The 26,738-nt window shown below is 33.5% G+C and overlaps 1 protein-coding gene across 1 annotated transcript in view; it reads right to left on the bottom strand.

Moving 5' to 3' along the window:
• The window catches only part of TNPO3 (transportin 3), a 127,071-nt gene that overhangs the window by 55,577 nt on the left and 44,756 nt on the right, over positions 1 to 26,738 (bottom strand). The window contains exons 3-5 of the mRNA XM_051962960.1: positions 21,543 to 21,616; positions 20,606 to 20,762; positions 6,042 to 6,185 (exon numbers count right to left, since the gene is read on the bottom strand). Of these exons, the coding sequence (XP_051818920.1) occupies positions 6,042 to 6,185; positions 20,606 to 20,762; positions 21,543 to 21,616 (375 nt within the window). The remainder of the gene's footprint in view (positions 1 to 6,041; positions 6,186 to 20,605; positions 20,763 to 21,542; positions 21,617 to 26,738) is intronic.

Raw genomic sequence — 26,738 nt, 5'->3', positions numbered from 1 at the left:
GAACAAGGGATAATTTACCTATCAGATCTCTGGAGAAGGTAGAATTTATGACAAAAGAAGAACTAGAAAACAATATGAAAAGTGAAATAGACAACACTGATTATATTAAATTAAAATGTTTCTGCACAAACCAGAAACAAGATAAAAGGGAAGTATAAAGCTGGGGGAAAAAATTCTTTACAGACTGTTTCTGATAAAGATCTCATTTCTAAAATATATAAAGAACTATGTCAAATTAATAAATGGTCAAAGGATATGAACAATTTTCAGATGACAAAATTAAAGCCATCTATAGTCAGATTAAAAAATGCTCTAAATCACTATTGATTAGAGAAATTCAAATTAAAACAATTCTGCGATACCGACTCATACCTGTCAGATTGGCTCAGATGACAGGAAAAGATAATGATAAATGTTGGAGGAGATGTGGAAAAAATGAGACTAATTTTTTTATTATGCACTAATGCACTGTTGGTAGAATTGTGAAATTATCCACCATTCTGGAGAGCAACAAATAACTTTCCCAAAGGGCTACAAAACAGTGCATACCTTTTGACCCAGCCATGTTTTTACTGATTAGAGAAATACAAAATAAAACAATTCTGAGGTACCACTATGCATCTCTCAGATTGGCTAAGGTGACAGGAAAGGATAAATACTGAAGGAAATGTGGAAAAATTTACGCATTGATGGTAGAGTTGTGAAATGATCCAACCATTCTAGAGAGCAATCTGGAACTATGTCCAAAGGGCTATAAAACTGTGCGTACTCTTTAAGCCAACGATGCCATTATGGAGTTTGTATCCTAAGGAATACACATTTGCAAAAATCTTTGTAGCAGCTCTTTTTGTGGTAGCAAAGAATTAGAAAATGAATAGATGCTCATCAGTTGGGGAATGGCTGAACAAGTTGTGGTATATGAAAGTAATGGAATATTTTTCTTCTTTAAAGAATGATGAACAAGCTGATTTTGGAAAGGCTTGGAAAGATTTACACGAAGTGATGCTGAGTGAAACAAACAGGAAAGAACCAGGTATATGTTGAACATAATAATAGCATAATAGGGCAATGATCAACTATGAAAGGCTTGGTTCTTCTCAGTGGTTCAGTGATCCTAGCAATCTCAATAGACTTTGGACCGAAAATGCCATCTGCTATGTTCACTTTTTTCTGTTTTGTATATCTCCCATGGTTTTTCCCTTTTGCTATAATTTTTATCTCCCAACAATTAAAAAAAAATTTATCTTGGCTTTCCAATTAAACTTTAAGTTGCTTAGGTTAAGGACAGCAACACAGTGTTCATCATATAAAAGGCATTTTTATATATAAATATAAATGGAATAATTAATAGTTACTCTCTTTTTCAATATCTCAAAGTAAAGATATTTTAATGAATCCAAAACTTTATCCACAAGGTTATTCTCTTTAAGAGTACAGATACTGATGAATAACATCTATTAGATGTTCATTCAATAGCACATGACAGGCTGGACAACAGATATTCTTCATCTTTTATTTTTCTATTGCACATGAATGGCTACCTTTTCAACTACTACAGATCTCACCTACCATGACTCTGCTACAATATTCCAGGGCTTGATATGATAAGCATAATCATCACAAATAGGTCTGGATGACCATGTGTCATACATCCTATATGACAATGGCATGCTTCTTGCAAAGAGCATATCTCTCCCTGTTTTATGCCTTATTTTATATTGATTATGAAAGGGTCAAACAAATTCTCAGTTAGTATAGGAGAAGGGAAGAGCAGGAGAGGGCCTGGATACTCTAAGCAACTTATGTAGCTCAAGCTTTAATTGAGTCTTATGATAAATGTTCTTTAAGGGTCTGTTCTAAAAGCAGATATGGTCATTATTTTTTGCTTCAGAAATAAAATATTATTCAATTCTAAAATGCTTTCAGGCTTTCTGTCACTTCTCACAACTCAATGATATTTCTCACAACTTAAGAGATCACAGTTCCCACTACATTAAGACAAAGTAACAATGAAATTAGAAACTTTCCCATCATCACTGAGATCACGCATAATATCATAAAATAAATAAAACCTAATTTTTCCCGTCAATCTACCTGGTTAAAATTGTATTTTTCCTCTGGATCCTCAATACCAATAAACCGTAGCATACAAGCAAGCACCAAAGCATATGTCTCTGTTTCGCAAATATATATATACTCTGATACTCTGTTTTTATCTTTTAAAAGTCATTGGGGGTGGGGCGGAAGGAGCACAGCTACATGGCACAGTGGATAGAACACTGGCCCTGCAGTTAGGAGAACCTGAATTTAAATCTGGCCTCAGACACTTAATATTTGTAGCTGTGCAACCTTGGGCAAGTCACTTAACTCCCATTGCCTAATTAAAACAAAAAAGCCATTCTTCAAAATATCATGAAGTTGTCCATCTATATTTCTACCTGGACCATCAGATATCATATCTTGTTTATCCATTCAACAGTGTTCGACTTCACGATTCCGTGGACCATGGCATGACAGATTCCTCTATCCTCCACCATCTTTCAAAGTCTGTCCACGTCCATGACACTGTCCATCTCATCAACTTCCATTTTTTTCCTTTTTGCCTTCAGTTCTTTCCCAAAATCAAGGTCTTTTCCAAAGAGTTCTGTCTTTTCATCATATAGGTAGAATATTTAAGTTTCAGCTTTAAGTTTGACTTTCCAGTGAATAGTCTAAATTAATTTCTTTTAAGTACTGATCTCTTTGTCATCCAAGGAATTCTTCAAGTCTTCTCTGGCACCATACAATATCAAAGTGATGATTCTACAGAAATCAGGTTTCCTTATAGTTCAACTCTCATACCCATAGCCATACTGGAAAAACCATGTTATGACTATACTTACCTTAGTTGATAAAGCAGTAGCTCTACTGCTATCTAGATTTTCCTTAGCTTTCCTTCCAAGGAGAAAGTGTCTTAATTTCATTCCTCAAGTTGCTCTACTTCCATTTCTTCTCCATATATTTTCTAGGAAGTAACTGGACCAGCTGTAGACATCAGTTTTTTTTTTTTTATATTAAACTTCACACAAGCTTTTAGACTCTCGTCTTTCACCTTCATCAAGAGGCTTGATTTCCTCTTCATTTTCTGCCATCAGAGGAGTATCACCTGCATATTATTGATTATTGATTTTTCTTTTAAGAATCTTAATTCCAGTTTTTGATTCATTCAGCCTTGCATTTTGCATGATGTATTCTGGATATAAGTAAAATAAATGAGGTGACAATTTACAGCTTTGTCTTATCATATTCCTTTTATCTTAAATCAATCAGTTATTCCATGTTCAGTTCTAATTGTTGCTTCTTGACCAGTATACAGGTTTCTCAGGAGACAAGTAAGATGATCTGGTGCACTCATCTCTAAGAATTTGCCACATTTTGTTGTGCTCCACATAGTCAAAGACTTTAGTGTAGACAATGAAGCAGAAGTAGGCACTTTTCTGAAACTCTTGCTTTCTCCAAAATTTAGCAAATGTTGGTAATTTCGTCTGCAGTTCTTTTTCTCTTCAAAAATCAGAATGTTCTTCCAGTAATTCTTAGTTCACATATTGCTGAAACCTAACTTAGAGAATATTAAACATAATGTTGCTGGCATGTAAAATAACAGCAACTGTTTCAAAACTTGAATATTCCCTGGTATTTCCATTCTTTGGAACTGGAACATACGCTGCTCTTTTCCAGTTCAATGGCCATTGTTGAGCTTTCCAAATCGACTGGCATGTTAAGTGTAGCACTTTAACTACGTCATCTTTTAAGATTTTAAATAGCTACCGGGAATTTCATCACTTCCACTAGACTTATTTTCAGCAATGCTTCCTAAGACTTACTTGGCTTAGTTTTATTTAGTAACCATACTATCACAATTATCAGTAATGTTGATATCCTTCTTGAATAGTTCTTTTGTGTATCCTTGTCACTTTTTTAGTTTTCATTTTTTCCCCCAGTATTATATGTGAAACTTTTTTTTGGTTATATTCGTTTTTTATATATTTCCACATGAATTATATTGAGAGAGAAAAATCAAAACAAAAGGGAAAATCCACAAGGAATTTAAAAAAAAAAAAAAAAGGAAAAAAAAAAAAAAACAGTGAACATGGCATGCGTTGATTTACATTCAATCTCCAGAATTCTCTCTCTATATGCAGATGGAATTTTTTGTCCAAAATTTACTGGGAACCACCAAATTTTCTTAAGCTCTTCTACTTCAGTTAAGTTCCTCACATTTTGTCATATCAATTTTGGCATGCAGTGTTGCCTAGATATTGCTAATTTTCTTAATTTTTTTTCTTTCTAATTATATTGTTTTATTCTCTTTCTTTGCATTGTTCATTTGAGAAAAACTTATCTCTCCTTGCTATTCTCTGGAATTGTGCATTCAGTTGGGTATATTTTTGCCTTTGTCCTATCCTTCTTTCTTTCTTTCCTCAGCTAATTGTAAAGCCTTATCAGACAGTCATTTTGTTTTCGTGATCTTTTTCTTAGGAATGTTTTTTGTTGCTGCCTCCTGCAAAATATTGCAAACATTTGTTCTTAATTCTTCAGGCACTCTACCAGATTTAATCCTTTACACCTATTCTTCACTTCCATTTCATAGTCATGAGGGATGTTACTTAGCTTTCACCTATATTTTTATTTATAAGGTTTATGATTTGAGTCACCATCAGTTCCAGGTCTTGTTTTAATTGATTATAGAGAGCTTCTTCACCTTTGGCTGCAAAGTATATTGACTATCTGAAGATGTCCATGTATAGAATTGTTAAATTGTTAAAGTGTTTGCTATAAAACTTTATATATAAAGAGTTAGAACTATCTGTCCTACTTTATTTAGTACTCTAAGGCCAAATCTGCCAGCTGCTGCAGTCACTTTTTGATTTCCTATTTTAGCATTCAAATCTCCATGATGAATGAGATATTTGGGGGGCATGGAGGGTGTTATTTATAATAGTTTTCCTTAAATTTCAACTATTATTTTGTCATTTTTTAAATTATACTTTAATATTGCATTTCTCACCCTTTTATTGACTATAAGGGGTACCTCATTTCTTCTAAGGGAGTCTTGCCCAACAGAGTATATGCAATGATCACCTGTATTGAATTCACCCATTCCCATTCATCTAAGTTCACTAACATCCAAGATATTGATGTTTAATATTTTCATGTACTTTATAATCACATCTACAGACATATAGAATCAGACATATTAGTTGTTTAAATATCAACAAGGGCAAGAGACCTTGAGAGAAAAATAAAACAATACTAAAGTCTCTTTCAATATTTCTTTTTTGTGATCATCCTATTTTTAATTTTAAAAGCTAAAGTACTATTCTAATCATTGGTTCACTGAAAAAGAATATGAGGGAAAAGGTTTCTTTTAAACCCAAATGAAAATATGACTAACAAATACCTTGCATTCTCAATGGGGATAGACTGAGGTGCCAGGGAGAAAGAAGAAGGGAAAGAATTTGAAACTCAAAAATTTGGAGAGAAATGTTAAAATTGTTTTTACATTAAATGGGAAAAAATAAAATATTAAGGTTTTTTAAAAATATATGACTAAACATGTTTAAGCATATTAATTCTTATCGCATTGACCTCAAAGTTTTCAAATCCTTTCATTAAAAATATTTCAGCATCTAGCTAAACCATCTTACTAAACTTCTTGAATGAACACAAGTAACTACACATGTCTAAAACTCCATGGCACTGGGACTTTTAACATCCAAATTACTTATATACATAGATTTACTACAAAATCAATTTTCTCTGATCAATGTAACTTAAAAGTAAAGTCTGTTCTGTATGTTAAAAATGTTATAATGAAAGAGAAGAAATTCACAACTTTGGCCCAGAAACATTAGCAAACCAAAGGAAGTACCACTTCTGCTTTCTTAGTATGTATTAAGTAGAATTCAGAAAGCTTTGTAATTTCTCTGTAAGTCAGTTACTAAAGTGGGGAAAGTGTACTGCAACCAAATTTTGATAAATAACAAAAATTCAATACTCACCAAAACTTCAAAGAGAAGAGCTAGCAATTTATTGTTAGCCATGAAATTACTGTCCAGGACACCAAGGTTAAACCAACTACCTAAGCAGCGAAAGGCCTTCATGAGCATCTTTTCATCTGTTCCTGCCTTTTCTACACAAGTCATCTGAAAGACCAAGAAAGAAGACAAAAACATTAAATGATGCACTTCGCAATTAATCCCACAACTATAATTACCTCAAGTTTTACAGGCAAGTGGCAGTTGCTTTATCTCCAAATCAAATAATACATGACTTTCATTACTACAAAAAGAAGTTGTAAGAAAACTATTTTGCAATCCTAAAAATCCATATGAATGTGAACTACTACCAGCAATAGTAGTAAGGTTAATATTCCTTTATTGATATATCAGTGCATTCACAATATCAGTAAAGTTTTGGTTTAAGGTGATATTTATCTAAACATCTACATTTTGTCATTAGGCATCATATAGTTATACACATATTATAGAAAAGACAGATAAATAAAAGTAAAAATAAATGCTCATCATATTCTAAATAGAAAAGTTATTTTAGTTTTACTACTCAACCAAAATATACATTACTATAGATGAAGTCTTATAATATAACACTAAAAATGTTAAAGCATATAAAGTACAAGAGAAGGAAAAGATCACTTAGTTCATTACCAGTCACTGTACTACTTTTGGAAATACTTTAAAAAATATTTTTTCTAGCTAGTTTCTTTTAACTTTTCTTTAGGACTGAGTTTGTTATTTGTAATTTTGCAACTTTTAAAAAAATTGTTTTGGGGATGCTGATATTTCCATTTTCATTATTTTACACATTTTCTTGGCTCTGGTGATTCTACTTTGCATTAATTCTTTTAAGTCTTCCCTATAATTGTTACATTTATTGTTTTTTATAGCAAAGTAATACTTCATTACATTCATGTAATAACAATTTGTTTAATCATTCTTTAATCACTGGGTATCTAATTTGCTTCTAGATTTCTATTATCTAAAAAGTGTTAATTTATAAATATTTTGGTGCTTATGGAGCCTTTTGTTATCAGTCTCTTCCTTGAAATACATCCCAAACAATAAAATCTATGGGTCAAAGAATATGGGTAATTTAGCTACTGTAGTGATATAATTACAAACTATTTTCTATAATGGTTATATTAATTGAAAGCTTTACAAACAATACATTAGTATGCCTACTTTTCACAACTCCGCTAATATTAAATATCCTAACACTTCGTCATCTTTGCCAATTTGTCCAAGGATGAAACCTCAGAGGTGTTTTGATTTGTATTTTTTTTTATTGATTTAGAGCATTCTTTTGTAGTATAGTGGTTAACAGTTTACAATACTTTTGAGAACATTTTGTTTATATTATTGGGAATGGCTTTTTGTCACATATTTGTTATTTTTTTTTATATCTTGGATAGCAAACACTTAATCAAAAATAAATTTTTTTTGATACAAAGTTGCTATTCTTTTCCCCAATCAATTCCTTCCTCTCTTATCCTGAACACCATAATTTTGTTTGTGTTCCAAAATCACATCATCAAAATTATCTTTTTATCTTTTGTAATTGTCTTTATCCCTTATATTAAAAATTTGTCTCTTTCCAATGGTTTTGAAAGACATATCTCTTCAATCTTTTTGTATGATTTTTGATGTCTAAGTCATGTAAGCCTTTTTGAAATTATTGTGAAATGGGATTTAAAACCTTGATCTAAGCATAATTTTTGCCATATTGTTTCCTGTTTTGTCAGTAATCCTTATCAAATAGAGATTTCTTTCTATATCTCTATATATGTATGTATGTATGTATGTATGTATATGTAACATCCATGTCTTTTTTTCCTGCAGTAAAACCACAGACTCATTACAAAAAAATGGTACATTAATAATGGAGCTGTGAATTGGTCCAACCACTATGGACAGTAATTTTGAACTATGTGAACACAGTGAATGATGTCCCATCACTTTTCATTCAAAAATCTTAATACTAGAAATACACCAAAAAAAGTCAAAGAAAAAAAGGTCCCACGTACATCTTCATAGGATGATTTTCTGTGATAGTAAAAATTAAAAACCAAAGTAGATGCCCTTTAACTGCAGAACGGCTAAACAAACTGAAGAACATGGATTTAATAATGTATTACTTAACTAAAAAAAGATGAACATTTAAAATTTGGAGACACACAAGGAAACAGAACTTATAAAGTGATAAAACTTAAGACATGACTTCTATAATGCAAAAGAGCAACAACAACAAAACAGCCTCCAAATGAAACATTATGTAATTATAACAACCAAATTTGGCTCAAGAAAAAGCACCTATCTCTCTGTATTGCACAGGTGAGGGCTTTTATAAGTACAATTATTTCATCTCTTGTCAGAGTGAATATATTGATTTTGTGGAACTCCTTTTTTCTATTTCATTTCAAATTGGTACAAAAAATGGCTGGATAAGGGAAGGGAAGATACAATCAGAAACAAATATTATGCAAAAACAAAGGCTATCAATAAAAACATTTCTCTCCCCCTCCCACCAAAAAAAAATCCTGATGAATAATAAAAATATCTCCAATATTCATCAAATAGTAATGACAATAAAGACTTAACACAGAGAAAGTACTTCAATATTTACACAGCACTATGTAAAGAAATCTTTTAGTTTATGATCAAAATGTAGCTCTGAATTCTGACCTTCATTTCATGAAATCTATGCCCCCCTCTTCATATGTGATTCATCTACCATCTTAGTCCCTATCCACTGAATAGATCTTTAAGGTAAAATCTGAAAGGTAAAACCTGAAAAAGATAAGTTACATTTCTGACCACTATACTGCTAAAAGAAATTCTTTTCTGCAAAGAAGATGAACACCTGTAACATGGTACAAGAAATTCTCTTGATTCATGGAGCTAACTATGAAGATGATGACCTTGCATGAACCTGATGGAGTGGCACAGAGATACTGTGTGCGACAATAGGCCATTTAATTCTCTAATGGACTAGTTACAATATCGAGACTAATTTGGAAGGCTGTAAACATAATTTCTCCATCTCAACCTGCCAATTCAAGTGGATCTTGTCCAAAGCCTTTCCAGTCAGATTCTTAAATGAATTCTTCCTGAAATAGAACACATAAAGAAAAGAAAAGGGGGAAGATATTTATTTGAATGCCCACTTCATCCATTTTATTCCATTTTGTTTATGTTCTTTCCCCCACTACTAGATACAATCTGAAGCTAGATTTCTGATTTGCTAAGATATGACCTCATACATTCCAAAAATTTCTAAGGGAAGTGAATTACCATTTATTGAAAAGAGGATTCAACCAGAAAAGTTTGTATAAATGAAGTCATCAAGAAAAGGGAGTATATAAAGGCAATCATAATTATTATTCTCAGAAATCATCAGCTAGAATCCCCAATGGCACAATATGAGAAAATTATACATTTGTATAGATAGAAACTCTGCTGTTCACTTTCTAAAACTGGGATTGAGGAAAATTAGCACCAATCCAGAAAGATACTTTCTCTTTTCAGATCCAGCTGTCCTCTTTAATATTGAAACTGCCTAAACCTTATTAAAAGCTTCATAAAGCTCCAGTCTACTGAAACTATTCTCTCCAATGACTATATATCTGCTCAATCTACCTTTTTAAAGTCCTCATTTTTGAACTCTCTGCAGCTCTTGACATTACTAACTACCTTTCTTCCTCCTAAACACTACTCTTCTCTCCCTTGGCTTCTCTTTTTGTTCTCATATTTATTTCCTACACATTTAACATGATTATCCTTAAAGGCTATTCTCTTAGTGATCTCATCAGGATTCACAGGTTAAATTCTCATTTCTAAGCAGATAACTGAAGAAATGGACAGCAAAATGGCAAGGTCTGGGGCTAAGAGGACCCGAGTTCAAATCCAGCCTCATACACTTACTTATTGGCTCTGTCATCTTGGCAAGTCACTTAACCCTGTTTGCGTCAATTTCCTCATCTACAAAAAGAGCTAAAGAAGGAAATGGCAAGTCATTCCAGTATTTTTGCCAAGAAAACCCCAAAATGGGTCACAAGGAATTGGACATGACTAAACAATAATAGAGCTAACTGCCAGATCTAGACAGAATTTATCCTTCCTCCTTCACCCCCCCCACTAGTTCTAGTTTTATATATATCAACAACTGCTGTTAAGGCACATTCATCAGTCTGTCCAACTCAAATGAAACTTATAATTTTCTCAAAAACTAATTACCAATAATTCTGTTGAAGACTGTCCTTTCATTCACCTACATTTGCAATTTCAGTCATATCTGACTCATCTCTCTGCCTTACCTTTCAAATTCACCGAATTTGAATTATCCATTCTACCTCCACATTTCTCTAGACTTCTTCTACCTCTTCACTCAAATATCCATAGTCCAGACCTTTAGCATCACTTATCTAGATAAACACAATAGTTTTCTAAATGTTTACAGCTTCCTCTCTACCATCTCCAATCTTTCTTCCATACAGCAAATTAATTTTCCAATAATATAAGTACCATCAAATAAGTCCTTTATTCAAAAGCCTTCAGGGCTTCTCTATTGTGTCTAAGATAAAATACAGAATCTTCAACTTGGCATTTTAAGGTCCTCTATAATCTGGTTCCAACATAACTTTCATTATTCCCTTTCAAATATTCTATGTTTCAGACAAACTGGACTTCTATTTCCCATACCTGATATTCCATAACTATGTATCTCTATTTCTCTCTCTCTCTCTCTCTCTCTCTCTCTCTCTCTCTCTCTCTCTCTCTCTGTGTGTGTGTGTGTGTGTGTGTGTGTGCGCGCACACAAACCACTGCCTGGAAAGCACTGCCTCTCAGAACCTTTTTCTTCCTTCAAAGCTCAGCTTAAGACCCAATGACTACAAAGACTTTCCTAATTTCTGAGTTCCTATGTTTTTCTACACCACCAAAATTACCTCACATTTATTGTGTATTTACCTATATTTTTACCCGATAAAATCCTTGAGATGAGGAAATATTTTTTTGTCTCTGCATCCTAAATGCTTGATTACAGATCTATTGAACATAGAAATTCATGTGCCAACTTTTACAAAAGACTTCACAGATCACCCCAATAATCTTTCCCCTTCTCAAATTACTTTTTAAAAATCTGAACATTTCTCAAAAGAATGTTAAAGTCTCTTAGGTGGATACTCGTTCATATTTGTCTTCCTGTCTCCAAAACTTAGCAAGGTGCCTTAAACATATGAGGTACGTAATAAAATTTGCCAATTGAATTAAGACTTGATTTCCTATTTCTTTAGTTCTTGTCCCATTATTCTGAGCCTAAGGTGGCTGATATTAGTAACCTACTTAAATTCAAAGAAATGTTTTTAAAAGAAATAACTACACTACTAATGTGTTAGAGTAAATCAAGTAAAAGTTTGATAAAAATCCCATGCTTTATCAAAGATAAAAAGTGAAAGGGTGCAGCAATAAGGAGAAGCAATTGAAAATTCTTTTTAAGCAAACACATTTTTGTAGCCTTTTGGGGTCTTGGCTTAAATATTATGAGTACCCCTATGGTTTTTGCACTTCTGGAACATGAAGTCACACAAAACTGACAGTTTTATAACTGACAAGGTACCTTTTTTTTTTTTTTTTTTTTTTAAAGCACTGAAGCCAAAAAGCAAAGGAACATGTAATAAATTATGACATTTCAATTTTATTAAGGTATCAAGCTGTGTTACCCTAGGCAAGTCACTTAGCCCTGTTTGCCTCAGTTTCCAAATCTATAAAATGAGTTGGAGAAGGAAATGGCAAATCACTCCAGTATCTTTGCAAAGAAAACCCCAAAAAGAGTCACAGAGTGGAATGCTAACATATATGCCAATGTTGGGCTTTAATTTTTCTCATCTAAAGGCAAGGCTTTAAAATAGACTGAATCTCATTAAATAAATCAGCAACACTCAAATTCCTAAAGTAATGGCAGCTTTCAGTTTCTTTCTGAATAATTTCATCAACAAAAATTTCATTACTTCAAAATAATTTTATTTCAAAAATAAATCTTTAAGAACAGCTAGAGAAAAGCTGTAAAAGAACATGTGAAATGATCACCAAGCATTTCTTTGAGGTCTTTGCTCACTATGGAAATGTGGAATAGTATTAAAAGATCATTAATTAAATTTTTTCCCTGTATCAACCTAAAAAAAAAAAAGTTAAAAACAAAAAATCATGAGATTCCATCTAAGAACAACATAAAACATAAATAATGATCTGAACCTAGAAAATCAGACTGAATTCTGAACAGGAAAGCCAAGACAAAGTCACAGTGAGTCATTTTTCCAGTCCAAGGAAGCATCAATGAATCATACAAGGAAGTTTATATAATAGGAGGGGAAAGGGGGCGCACAGAGGAGGGGGAGAATGGACAACACCTGAATCTCACTCATCCAAACTTGTTCAAGAAAAAAAGAATAAACATACAGACACATAATTGGATAGTGAAGCTCATTTTACTCCAAATGGAAAGACAAGGGAAAAGAGTTAAAAGAAAGGGGGATGGAGAATAAGGAGGACAGTGGTCAGAAACAAAACAGGTTCTTAAAGAAGGAACAAAATGAAAAGTATAAAGTTAAGAAAATAGGATGGAAGGACATGCAGTTAACAATCATTTAAAAAACAAAAAAGGAAGAGAACAGCAAAATAGATTAGAAACTAGAATTAACAATATATTGTTTATAAGACACAGTTAAAATAAAAGGCTGGGGTAGAATCTGTTATTCTTTAATGGAATTTAAAAAAGACAGGTGGAAATCATGATTTTAGTTAAAGCAAAAGGAGGAACAAGCCTAATTAAGAGTTAAACAGGAAAACTATATTTTGCTCAAGGATACCACAAACAATCAATTCAAACCAATACTGAAAACAGACACATCAAATGCACCAAATACATCCAAATCCTTGAAGGAAATGTTCTATCTATTATAAGAGGAAATGGACAATGAAACTAAAAACCAATTCAATGAACCAAAAAACCAAAATAGAAATTCTTAAAAAAAAAAAATCAAAACAAACATTAACAAAATTTAAAGTTTTAAAAGTTTTAAAAAATTGAATAATTAAATAAAATTAGAAGCTTTTGAGAGAGGGGAGAGAACAAAATGGATTAATAATTGTCTGATTTGATTCTTAAAAAGAAAACCAACTCTAAAAAGTTAAAAAAAGAAAAAAAGAAAACCAAATTATCAGTATCAAACTGATACTGTAAATTGCTGAATTTACAACCAATGAAAATAAAATTCAAGCAATTAAGAGCTATTTTATAGAATTATGTACCAAGAAAACTGACAATATGAATAAAATGGGTATTTACAAAAATGTAAATTGGAAAATAGAGAATACTATTTTAGAAAATATAATTTAATAGACCATAAATGTTCTTCCTAAGAAACTCTCCCTCCAGCATCAGATAGATTGAGAAGTGAATTTCACAAAATAAAGAACAATTTATTCCAATATAACACAAACTGTTTGAAAAGAAAATATGTAAAGAAATCTGATCAAATTCTTTTTATGGCACATATATAGTCTTGATATCAAAATCAGGGAAAGCAAAAATTAAAAAAAAATTTTTTAAAGGGGCATGGGAGGACCACAGAAGGAAATCATAGATCAGTTTTGCTAACAAATATTGATACCAAAGTTTTAAATAAAATTCTAGTAAGGAGATTACAGCAATACAGCAGAACAAGACTGTGTGCTAGACTGTCTAGGCACACTACCTAGGCTGCCAGGCCATACATACCAGTCTTCAGAGTCTACCCGGATAAACACAGAGATGAGCCGATCGGGAGGTGCAAACTGTCTTTATTCACTCATTCTCTCAGTGGGGCTAGCAAGAAGTAAGAGAGTTCCGCTCAGAGCTATCTATTTATGCTTTTGGTAATCTTCTGGGATTACCTATGCCCAGCCCACTCAGCACTGACCTAGGTGGAGCCACTGAAAGGAGACATGTGGAGTTGATGTTGCACTCCAGGAGGAGATCCAGCAAAATGACACACTCCTTGCCACCTCAAGGAACCTGTAGCAGTTCCTATAATTCCTGCAAAATACTAGAACTGGTCTGAATCCTCTCATTGTTGGAGAAATGATCCTCATATAATATTGTTGTTGAAGTATATAATGATCTCCTGGTCCTGCTCATTTCACTCAGCATCAGTTCGTGTCTCTCCAGGCCTCTCTGTAATCATCCTGCTGGTCATTTCTTACAGAACAATAATAATCCATAATATTCACATACCATAATTTATTTAGCCATTCTCCAATTGATGGGCATCCACTCACTTTCCAGTTTTTTGCCACTACAAACAGGGCTGCCACAAACATTTTTGCACATTTGGATCCCTTTCCCTTCTTTAAGATCTTTTTAGGATATAAGCCCAGTAGTAACACTGCTGGGTCAAAGGGTATGCACAGTTTGATAACTTTTGGGGCATAGTTCCATATTAGTTGCCACAATTTCAACAGATTTCTGATGGAAAGTGACATCTATATCGAGAAAGACAACTGTGGAGACTGAATGTGGATCAAAGCATAGTATTTTCATCTTTTTTTTTAAATTGCAGTTGGTTTGCTTTTTTTTGTGTGTGTTCTTTTCCCCTTTGGATCTGATTTTTTTTTTTTTGGACACAGCATGGTGAATATGAAGTTATGTTTAGAAGAATTGCAGATGTTTAATCTATATTGATTGCTTACTGTCTTGGAAAGGCGGGAGAGTGAGAAAAATTTGGAACACAAGGTTTTGCAAAGATGAATATTGAAAACTATCTTTGTATGTATTCAGAAAAATCCGTAAAAAAAGAAAGATCAGTGGATTGGGAGGGGCAATGGTCAAAAGCAAAACACTTTTGAAGAAGGATATAATAAAATAAGAAAAGAATAAACAGCTGGGGAAAAGTAGGAGGAAAGAACATACAGTTGGCAATCATAACTGTGAATGTGAAGGGGATAAAGCTACCTATAAATAATGGACATACAGAGCAGGGAGGATTATATGATTAAATATAAAGGATAATTTAGGATTTACCTGTCAGATCTGTGAATAAAGGAAGAATTTATGATCAAAGAAGAGACAGAGAGTATTATTTGCATTTCTCTAATCAATAGTGATTTTTAAAATGCAAATTAAAACAGCTATGAGATACCACCTGATACCTAACAAATTGGCTATTACAACAGAAAAGAAAAATGAAAATATTGGAAGGGAGGTGGGAAAATTGGGATATCAATGCATTGTTGATGGAGTTATGAATCAATCCAACCATTCTGGAGAGCAACTTAGGACTCTGACCAAAGGGCTACCAAATTGAGCATACCCTTAGATTTAGCAATACCACTAATAGATCTATACCTCAAAGAGATCAAAAGGAAAAGTATCTATATGTAAAAAAATATTTATAGTTGTTCTTTTTGTGATGGCAAAGAATTAGAAATTAAAGGGATACCCACTATGAGAAAAAAATAAACAACTATATTGCCATAGCAGAGAAAAACAGGAAATCTGGAACTAGAAGTATCCAGAAGAAAGGAGCAGGAGAACCTCTTTAACCAGTTGAAACTAGATAAAATTCAACAGAACTAGTTGTGTAGTTTAAAAAAAAAAAGTTGAAAGTAAGACAAATATCATAGCTTAGCTAGAGAAGCCGCATGCTCAATTGCATTATAAATATTAACTTCTACTCCGCAGCAGGAGCTTAGGATCATTTTAATGATCATACAATATATGTAGAGAATTTATTACATATACATAGGATAAACTGAGGGGTGTATGCTAGAGGAATGTTAACCTCATCACTCCAGACTGGAGAAAGATTCTGCAGCCAGGAAAAATGGGATAAAAGACCATGATCTTGCCTCTGTAGTTTCAGAAAAACCTGGTAAGACTTATATTAACTGATACAAAGTGAACTGATCAGAGCCAGGAAATCATTGCAACTAGTAATTGCATATCCTTAGCAATGTAATAATTTGAGCAATTCTGAAGAACTTATGATGAAAAATGCTATTCACTTCCAAAGAAAGAACGGAATGAGTCCAAATGCAGATTGAAGAATATTTTTAACAGACTTTATTTTTCTTGGGTGTTTCACAACATAATTAATATGAAAATGTTTTACATGACTACCTATGTATAACTTCTATCAAACTGCTTGCCTTCTCAATTAGAGAGTAGAAGGAGGAAGAAAGGATAAATGTTAAATATCCTTTTTACATGTAATTAGAAATAATTAAAATACTAAACAAAAAATAAATAAGTAAAATTCCCCATTCTTAGATATTACCTAGATATTTTATCAGAACCTCAAATGCAACAAATTCAAATGTTCTCCCTGTCCCAACTTTTGCTTCAAACTTTTCTTTTTGTCTAATAAACCACATCCTTCCAATCCTCAGAGTCATCTTAGTCTTGATTATCCCCCTCAGTCCTGCCCATATCCCACCAGTTGCTAAATTGATGTTCTATCTGTCTCTTCTCATGGGGACACTACCCTAATTCACACTTTATATCTACTATGGAAAGAGCCTAACTGATTTCCTTACTGAATTAAGTTTTTTAATGGAGAATTTCATATCTAATTTTTATACATTCAATACACACAAATTATTGCTCCTAGATTCTTACTGATAGAAGAAAGTTTATTTTTTTGAGATTTTGGGTAATTTTCAGGTTCCTTCACAAATTTGGTGTGAATGTTTCCTTTCTATAAGTCCTTCCCTTCTCTAAATCACCTCCCTTTCCAGACTGCCAAATCAATACTCCTAAAAGAAAAGTCTGATATGAAAATATTCTTTTCAAAGATCTTTATCTTCATTGTCTATGAAATAAAATAAACTTCTCAAGCTGTTATTACTTGAACCTTTCTCTAATATGACACTAACCTATTTTTCCAGACATTTGTATTACTCACCTTTATGACCTCTTGTGTTTCAGCCAAAATGACCTAGCTCTATTCCTGAACTTAGCCCTCCAAAAAATGCCTTTACATAATCTATCTCCAACCCCTATCCCTTCATCTCTTAGAACTTAGAGACTCAGCTAAGGTATAATGTTATCTGCTGGTAGTCTTTTCTGATTCCTCCAGTGGTTAGTTCCCCAAACCTACCAAAACAGAAGTTCCTTGGAATCAAGGACTATTTCAATTTTGTATTGTTATCATCAGCATCATTTATTTAATCCCTTATAGACACTAGATACTAAATAAATATTGGCTGAACTGAACTGAAAAGCACAAGGAAAAGTAAGAGGAAAGATAGTAGAGAACATATTTCAGGGAAAAAGAACAGATAGTAAGTTTGAATGGATAGGCCATGTGGAGGGGAATAATGTAAGATAAAGCTGGCCAGAGATTGGGAAGGATATATAAGCCAGAATAAAAAGAGTTGGCAATATAGAGACAATTAAAGAACCACTAAAAATGCTTGAGCCTAATCATATCTATGAATTAAAGAAAAAATCTTTTGGATGCAATATAAAAGAGAGGCAACAGAGAGTAGCAGAGAAAAGGTCTCCTAGGAAATTACTGCAATGGCCAAAATTCATGTTAACATATCTCTTTACAAGGGCTGTGTAAGGAGAAATGGAAAAATATGGACAAAAGCAATATTTTAGAAGAAATCAACAGGAAAACAACAAATTTAACTATTCTGAGAAGCTACAAGCTAGTAATGTACAAATACTCTCAAAGATGGGAATGAATATTCTTGGATACATTATAGATACATTTTACACATACAAACACACACAAGAACAACAAAAGGGGTAAGTTTCTTCTTTCAAATCTGGTTTCAAAATTAAAAAAAAATTCTAACAATGAAGCCTAATTAATAATGAAATAAACGTCAAAGAAAAGCATTGACTATCATTGACTAGATCAATCATTATGAAATTGTGCAGAGTTGGACGTTTAGGTCTTTTTTTTTTTTTAATTATAATTTCTTTGGTCTGAGGATCTGAAAATGATGACAAAACCCTGGCAAAAAATTGGTTGGTGAAGAAAACAAGATCAAAAAGAGATAATGAATTTTTTTTTTTTAAAAGATGAGAAACAAAAGCTTAAAAAGGTTTTTCTGACCAGATTATTAGAACAAATATAGCTTTGTGTTGGCATTTACTTTCAGGTTCTACAAAATAAACAACTTACAGTTCTCTTATGCATCATTGAAAGCACTGTATTTTATCTATGTGGAATGTGTATAAAAGTAACAAAAAATAAAGAAAAACTCATTCAAAATCACTTCTAATGCATACATAGATCTTGTATGGACTCTAGTATCATTTTGGTCATACCTCAGTATTTCATTTAAATAATATTTTATTAAATGAAATTTTTAAAAGTCATCTCAAACAAATCAAGATGCAATACCATTCCAAAAGAGTACTTTGATTTATTCTAGAATAGACTTCTGATGCCAATTCTATCAATTCCCTTCTATGCCCCAGCTTCCAGCATGACTCAAAGATATATTAGAGAAAGAAGAAAAAAGCATTTATAGTTCCCTTCTTTTAATGCAGAATTTCTTAATGCTCTTATTGAAATCATCGAAATTACTGCTGCTCTGAAGAAACAGTAACAAGAATTCTTAAAGTAACATAACTGAATCATAAAATGGAGAAACATGAATTTATCAATAAGAACCTAGAAATGTCCCTGCAAAAACCAATGTAATACATTCTAACACAAAAAGTTCCAAAGGAACTTGCTTAATAAAAAACAGGCTTTGTTGTCATTTAGTCATGTCCAGCTCTTCTTGACTTCATATGGGATTTTCCTGGCAAAGATACTGGGATAGTTTGCCATTGCGCTCTCCAGTATATCCCCTTTTTACTGATGAGAAATGAGGCTAAGTGACTTATCCAGGCACACACTGCTATGTGAGGCCAGATTTGAACTCAGTTTTCCCGACTCCAGGCTCCATGCTCTCTCCACTGAGCAATCTGGCTGCTCTGTACCTTCCAAACCTCCATTTAAGGAGAGAGTTCAGACATCATCTCATTTCCCACTTGGCACTATTTTGGGACTTTATTCTCCTACTCACTCTACCCAGTCCAAGTTTTCAAGGTCCATTTCCACATTAGATTGTATGCTCCTTGAGGGAAGAGACTGCCTTTCTATGTATTAACTATCCTCTACACTTAGCACATAATAGCTATACATTAAACATAAATGTCTTACACAGTTATATATTTGCAAAAACAAATGTGTACTGACTAATGACTAAATATTTCAATTTATTTGACATAAAATGTTTAATCCAAAGCTAAAAATATTTCTATAGTCAATGTTCTTCTATCAGAGAGGGTCTTAACATGGGATCTGTAAACTTGTTTGGTTTTTTCAAATATTTTCATAACTACATTTCAATGTGCCAAAAGGGTTCATGGCAGCAATAACAACAATTAGTAGAGAACCTCTCATATAGTAAAGAGAAACAATGTAGTTATTTTGTGGGTTTAATTTTTGTGGTTTGCTAAAAACCCCTGGTCAAAAGATCCCAAGAATGCCAGCATTCCAAATGATGCAGGACTTAGCAACCTTAAAGCTCAGTTCTAAGGCTTACTTAAAAAACTTTTCCTCCCAATCCCTATATTTTTGCCTGCCTGCATTTTGGATTTCCTTCACAGGCTAATTGTACAATATTTCTGAATCTGATCCTTTTTGTACAGCAAAATAACAGTTTGGTCAAGTATACTTATTGTGTATCTAATTTATACTTTAATATATTTAACATCTGCTGGTCATCCTGCCATCTATGGGAGGGGATGGGGGAAAAGAGGGGAAAAATTGGTACAAAAGGTTTGGCAATTGTCAATGCTGTAAAATTACCCATACATACAATTTTTTTAAAATTAAAAAAAAAACAAAAACCCTTTTCCTAATCGCCTCTACAGTTGCCAGTGCTTTCCCCTGAAAATTACTCGACTATTTCTATATGTTGTACTTATTTTCCTGTATACATGCTGTCTCCCCTAAAAGAATGCAGGTTTGGGCCTGTAGTATTTTTGCCCACTCTCACCAGAGCTCAACCCACATCAGATCCTTAAGTGCTGCTGAATAAATGTAACAAGACTTTTATGAATTATGCAAAACAAAGCAGAAAGAACCCAAAAGACAATATGCATGAAGCCAATAGCAAAAACTCAGATACGAGTCATAAAACATAATTCAGATCAAATGAAATGACCAGTGCTGGTTCCAGAGGACTCAGTTAATGTGGGCCCAGATGCATAAAGATGAATGCAATCAGTGGAATGAGGTTATTGTATCAATTTTGCTTAATTTTTGTTGTTTTTGTTATAAGGCAAAAAGTATTAATGGAGATGGGGGTTTGGAAAGAGGAAGTGACTGTGGGATTTTTTAATATCAGCAAAATATTTTTCAGAAAACCAAAAAAATAACATTTGTATTGGAATCTTTAAATATAAAAAATACTATATGGCAAACGGGAGGCGAAAATCTAGGGTGCCAAAAGGGAGGAAATATCTTTAAAAAGCAGATAAGTATCTCTAACCTACTTACCAATAGAGAAACCACAGTGCTTGAGTAGTAAGCCAAGTCTTCTATAATTTCTGTGCGACGATTAGCTCCAATTCGTAACGAACGGCTATGAACTTCCTCAGGTAAAACCGTAAGGATCTCCAGCAGAAAAGGCAAAGAAGTTACATCATTGCTATATCTTGGGGGGAAAAGAAGAAAATAAGCTAGGAGGAAAAAAGGTGATGGAAAATACACAATAAAATAAATGAGGGGAAAAAAAGCTAGCAAATACTTCTAATCACAAAGATTTTAAGTAGTCACCATAAGGGAAAGTTAAAAAGGACATGTTCAAGTTTTCAGGAAAAAAAAGTTTGGCCAAATATTAAGATTACTCAGAATTGGATACTTAATGTTTTATTGTCACTTAAAGTTCTTCAAAATAATAGACTATATTTTTTTAAGAAAAATATTATCCATTTGCAAGAAAATTCAACCATTCAATAATAATCTCAATTGCAAACCAAAACTATAATAATTTTCCCACTAATATAACTACAATAGTCTGGTAACAATTTATAGAACTGCTTATGTGCCAGATGGTGGGAGTAATCCACAGAGCAACATGGAAAATTCTGGTAGCTAATAAGCAATACCACGTAGTCCTGACAGAAACAAGGAGTAAGAAACTTTAATTAGTCCTCCCCCACCAAAAACTTATTTAAGGTTTTTGGACAATGGTTAAAGAAATAAACAAACAAAAAAGAAAAACCAATAAAACTGATGCCCTTAAGACTTAAAGAAGGACAAACATTGTATTTGTCTCTTTTTCCTTTTTGTCAAGGAAATGTCTACAAAACTAATTGTGGTTCTTTTTCTCTAAAATATCAAAAAACTGAATATTTAGACATTATTAATCTCCATTTAGATTATCTGTGTTTCTCTCCAAAACATCAGTTCACTGTGAAGATAAGTTACTTACTTTTCTACCAGGGTCTGCACACAGCCTTTCCAGGAAGGCATCTGGAGGGCCAGATCTGCTATTGCTAAAGCAAGCTGAACAAAAGAAAAGGAGTCTTAGTAAGCAAATACAGATACTGAACATAATATGTCAGATTACTATTAGTGCTAATCAAAAAAACCAAAACAAACAAACAAACAAAAAAACCCCAAAGACCTTAATTTCTTTCAGCAAACCTGGCTAAAGTTAAGACTATATTAGACCAAAAAAAAAAAAGAATAAATTAGACAGACTTCTGAATTAAGAAACTAAAAAATTTAGCTACCTGGGAGGCAGGGTGAATAAGTGGGGGTAGGGGGTGGGGGGTGGGGAGATGGGGGGAACTAAACATTTACTTAAAAAAAATTTAAAACATCTTGAAACTTTCTGCATGATTAAATAGATTATAACGAAGCCAGAGCTCAGGAATCAGGATCAAAACTTTTAATGAAGATTGTCAATTGGATTTTCTTCTATCACCTTGTACTCTAGTATGAAAAAACTACAAAAAGTCACAGCAATTTCTAGTGAGTCAGAGTATATGTGATTCACCATTTCCTGAAAGATTTGGAGGTGTTTTTTCCACCTGAGGGGGAAAAGCTGCTCGATGAAACTTCCAAGTTCTCATCTATGTCAAAGCAGCCTAGAAAGCAGACTGTTTAAGACATAAGGTCAACTAAGACAAAATTTTATTCCAACTAGCAAAGTATTTTTGTATTACCTAGTTTCCACATATAAAAAACAAACGAAATGTTATCTAGTTGGTCACTTTTTCCTTTTGATGACTAAGGGACGTTTATCCAATAATGAAAAAATTTTAAAAACAAACCATGAAATGCCCAGAGGCAAAAACAATTTACTGTCCCTGGGATCTTGTCTCTTAATGTGACATTCTGGCAATAGTACAGAAATGAATGGACAATGTGGCACTGAAAAGAATTCTGGATTTGGAGTCAGATAAGCTAGGTTCATATGCTAGCTCCACTATAATAACATTGGACAAATCACTTACTCAATATGGGCTTCAGTTTCCTCATCTGTAAAATGAGGGGCTGGACAGATTTCTAAGATACCTTTCAGTTTTAAGTTTATGATCTTTAGTGCAAAAATTCATGTGTTTACAGCCCTGATTCCAACTTCAAATGAGATAATGTACTTCAAGTGACCCTGAAGTTCACTTTGGCCCTGGAACTCATAAACTCCTACCTTTGAAGTACCCTATTCTAGAATGCCCAGGACAGCCTGCCCTCCACCAGAAATTTCCATCATGCCCCTGAGCCAGACATCGTCTTCCTCTCCCCTTTTTCATCCTCCCTTTGCCTATTGTCTTCTTCTCTATTAGAATGAAAGCTCCTTGAAAGCAAAGACTTTCTTTTTTGGTTATATTTTACATATTTGGTCATACTGTATACATTGGCATGTAGTAAGCATTTAATTTTTTTGTTGAATGTTGACTTTTCAAACACTGGGAAATATCATGTAAAAATAAAATAATTTTTATAATTATTTTAATTTTGATTATGAAACTAGATTTATACATCCAAAATAAATGATACCCCCTCTTTATCCAATGGCTTAAAAAACAAGTGCCTATGTATAGACAGATGAACATGTATCATATGTACCCTCTATAAATATACCAAATTCACTTCTTGTTCCCAAGAAAAAGATTGTAGACTACTTAAGTTTCCACTAGCTATTTGTAATTAATTAATTCAGGTGAAACAAGGTCTTTTAGAGATAAAATAAGTCTAAACTGAAATAAGTGACTTAAAGCGACCCTATATTCAGGTTTTAGATCTAATCAATGGCTAAGTGGTTTATATAGACTTAAATTCTGGCCTTAAAACACACTGTATACAAAAGAGAGATGGATGAATAAATAATCCCAAGTTTGCTCTAACACATGTAGGAGAAAGAAGCATGCTCCTCATATCAACTGAGAATTTCGGAACAATGAGAGAAGCAAAGATGAAACCGTTGAAATACTTTTTGGTTTATACTAATGGAAATAAATGTAAACAACACTGTAAATTAGATATTTGCTAAAACTTTTTTGTTGTGTGTGTGTTTCATTTGAGAAGATAGGAAGGATATGGACTGTGATGGAAGAGAAAAAAAATTAAAAGCATGACCTTATTATACTTAGAAAGGGATAGCAAAAAAGCAACAACAATAACACACTTATCTTACAAAAGCATGTCTGTGAGATTTTGGAGTACTGAATTTCAATGTTAGTTAGAAACATATTATACCAAATTTTCCCTTCTATTAATCAATATTTTTCAGAGAAAGTACTTTGTTGAAGGGAACTGTTGATATGTATTACATCAAAACATTATATAATCAAACTGTCTTGAAATGTATTTGGACAAGTTTTCTTTAAAAATACAATTTGGAAAAAATACAATTTGAAGGTCATCATGAAGAAATGAAGCTTTTGACTAAATACTGAATGCTAATAATATTGGGAGACTTCTACTCTCCCTCTAAATACAAAGTTCCTATCATCTTAAATCTTATTCAATCTTAAAATACTCTAAAAAGCAGCAGGATGATAGGACAGTATTGCTGGATGCAGTTTTAAAACAAGGAAATGATCTTGTTTAAAAAGTGGAACTGAAACATATATTCCATTTGGGACTATATAAGAAGAAATGCAAACCTGAAGCTATTCAGACCACTCTTCCATTCCAGGATCCTCCAAACAGAAGATCTGACTGCCCTTAAGATAACCATTCGCCCAAAAGTAGCATGACAATATTTGTAGGCATACATCTTAGCTAATTAATCCCTTACACCCTTGATAAAATCTCTAATGCTAGCTTTGTGTATAAAACTGGAGAAATATGGGTTCAATGACAATATGGAACTGATTGAATGGCCAAACCCCAAAAGAAATCACTAAGGAATTCGTGGAAATGTGGAGTATGCCAAGGATCTCTTTTTAGCCCACACTATTTAATATTTAGCTCATATTTTGTAGAGGGCCGAAAGAAGTATACTTGAAACAAGGATACTTACAACAAGGTATTAACTCAGTGGAATTGATAAGTTCTCTAGTTTACATATATCTAGTATGATATCATGATACAATCACTCTAGTCTGATATAATGATATAATCACTCTAGTTGGCATAAACTCAGTATGCTGTAATGATGCAATTGTAATAGGGTATTTAAGGGCTGAGAGAACAGGGACATGGCCAGTCAAGAGTCAGTCAGACTGGACAGACTGTGTAGGAGACAGACTGTTAAGGGGACAATAAAGACTTTAGACTCTATTCCTGACCAGCCTTGTGGTGACTATCTTTTTGAGACCAAGGCCCTTCCAGAGGACCTCCAGAAAGCTAGCCTGGACATTACATTTTGGCGCCCAACATGGGGCACTGAAAGAAGCACGCTACATTTTGAGGCTCTGGACATAAGGACCTACACTCAGCAGTTCCAACTGACGGGATCATTAAATCAGTGAAGAAGTCCCCGTGACCCAGAAATAGGGTGAGTACAAAATCAGACAAGCAGGATACTTTGGTAAGGGCTAAACAACTCACTTTCATTTTTTTCTCAGCTGAAATGGGGCAAATATTAAGAAAAGATCCTTCCCCACCCCAAGGGGAATGTGTAGAATACATAATTAGGTTATTAAAGAAGCAAGGTTTGTTGGTAACTTGGAAGCAAATCGTTGGACTCTTAAATATATTAAGAGTGCATGTCTCCTTGGTTGTCTAAGGAAGAAAAATTAGAGCCAGATATGTGGAAACTAGTGGAAGAGCAACTAATTGAATATTACAATGCTAAGGGCCTGATTCGATTCCTGAGGAAACATTCTATATCTACAACATAATACCATTGGCTTTAAGGAATTCCACAAGTTTTAAAATAAAGAAAAATTTTAAGGTGGACAGCCAGACAAGAAAGTGTGAGGAGAAAGAGCAGGAGGGATTTGATACTGACAAAGCAGCTGAAAAGCATAAAGAATTGGATAAGAAAGGAGTTAAGTACAGTGCTGATGAACTTAAGGGGTGTGGTGCTTCTCACTTTCACAGCTCAGTTGGAGGAGTGGGAGGGGCAATAACATCATCAGCACCACCCATGCAGCAGCTATGTCCACCCCCTATGACACAGAGAGATGGAGAAGACCCTTTAAACAAAGGAAAAGCCAAGAAACATCACATGACTCTATCTCTAACTGCACACGACACTGAAAAAGCATGGCTGTTAACCCATGTGTATGGCGATTGACTAATGAGTATCAAAAATTGTTAAGGAGACTGCTGAAGGACTTCAAAATCTGTGGGAATCAGTGGATTTCCTGACATAATGAGACTAAAAAACTTCAAAACTTCAGGACTTTGAGGACTTTAAAAACCTATAGGAATCACTGGATTTCCAGAAATATGAAGCAACGGACAATACATTGGTTTTGGACTATCTCTTGGCTGCTGAAGGAGGTGATTGCTATTTATATATCCTCCTTCTAGGACTTATGAACATGTATAATTCCTCATGTTGATTCATGTTGTTTGTTACATCACTACTAGCCTGTGTTATATTACTATATGCTTGTGTAATACCTCCCATGCCGATGGATTTATGTATACCTGTTTTCAATTTCAGCCCAGAGGGAACCCACCAACAATATCTGGTTTGATTCCCCACTTCCCTTTGGTGTGTGGTTTTTTTTTTTTTTTTTTTGGGTATTTTCAACTCCCTTCCTGAGAAATCAGGGAGGGCATGACCACCTGTTTTCTAAAACAAAAGAAAACAAGAGAAGTATACTTGAAACAAGGATACTTACAACAAGGTATTAACTCAGTGGAATTGATGAGATAATGGTTCTCTAGTTCATATATATCTAGTATGATATAATGATATAATCACTCTAGTTTGATATGATGATATAATGACTAGTTGGCATATACTCAGTATGCTGTAATGATGTAATTGTAATAGGGTATTTAAAGGCTGAGAGAACTGGGGAATAGGGTATTTAAGGGCTGAGAGAACTGGGGACACGGTCAGTCAGAGTCAGAGCCAGAGTGAAACAGACTGTGAAGGAGACGGACTACGACAGACACAGACTGTGAAGGAGACAGTATAGACTTTAGACTCTATTCCTGACCATTCTCATGGTGACTACCCTGCTGAGCCCAAGGCCCTTCCAGAGGACCTCCA

This window comes from Antechinus flavipes, chromosome 5, assembly GCF_016432865.1.
Source record: "Antechinus flavipes isolate AdamAnt ecotype Samford, QLD, Australia chromosome 5, AdamAnt_v2, whole genome shotgun sequence".
Lineage (NCBI taxonomy): Eukaryota > Metazoa > Chordata > Mammalia > Dasyuromorphia > Dasyuridae > Antechinus > Antechinus flavipes.
The sequence above is the reverse complement of the archived record's forward strand: the minus strand, read 5'-3'. Positions and strand labels throughout refer to the sequence as shown.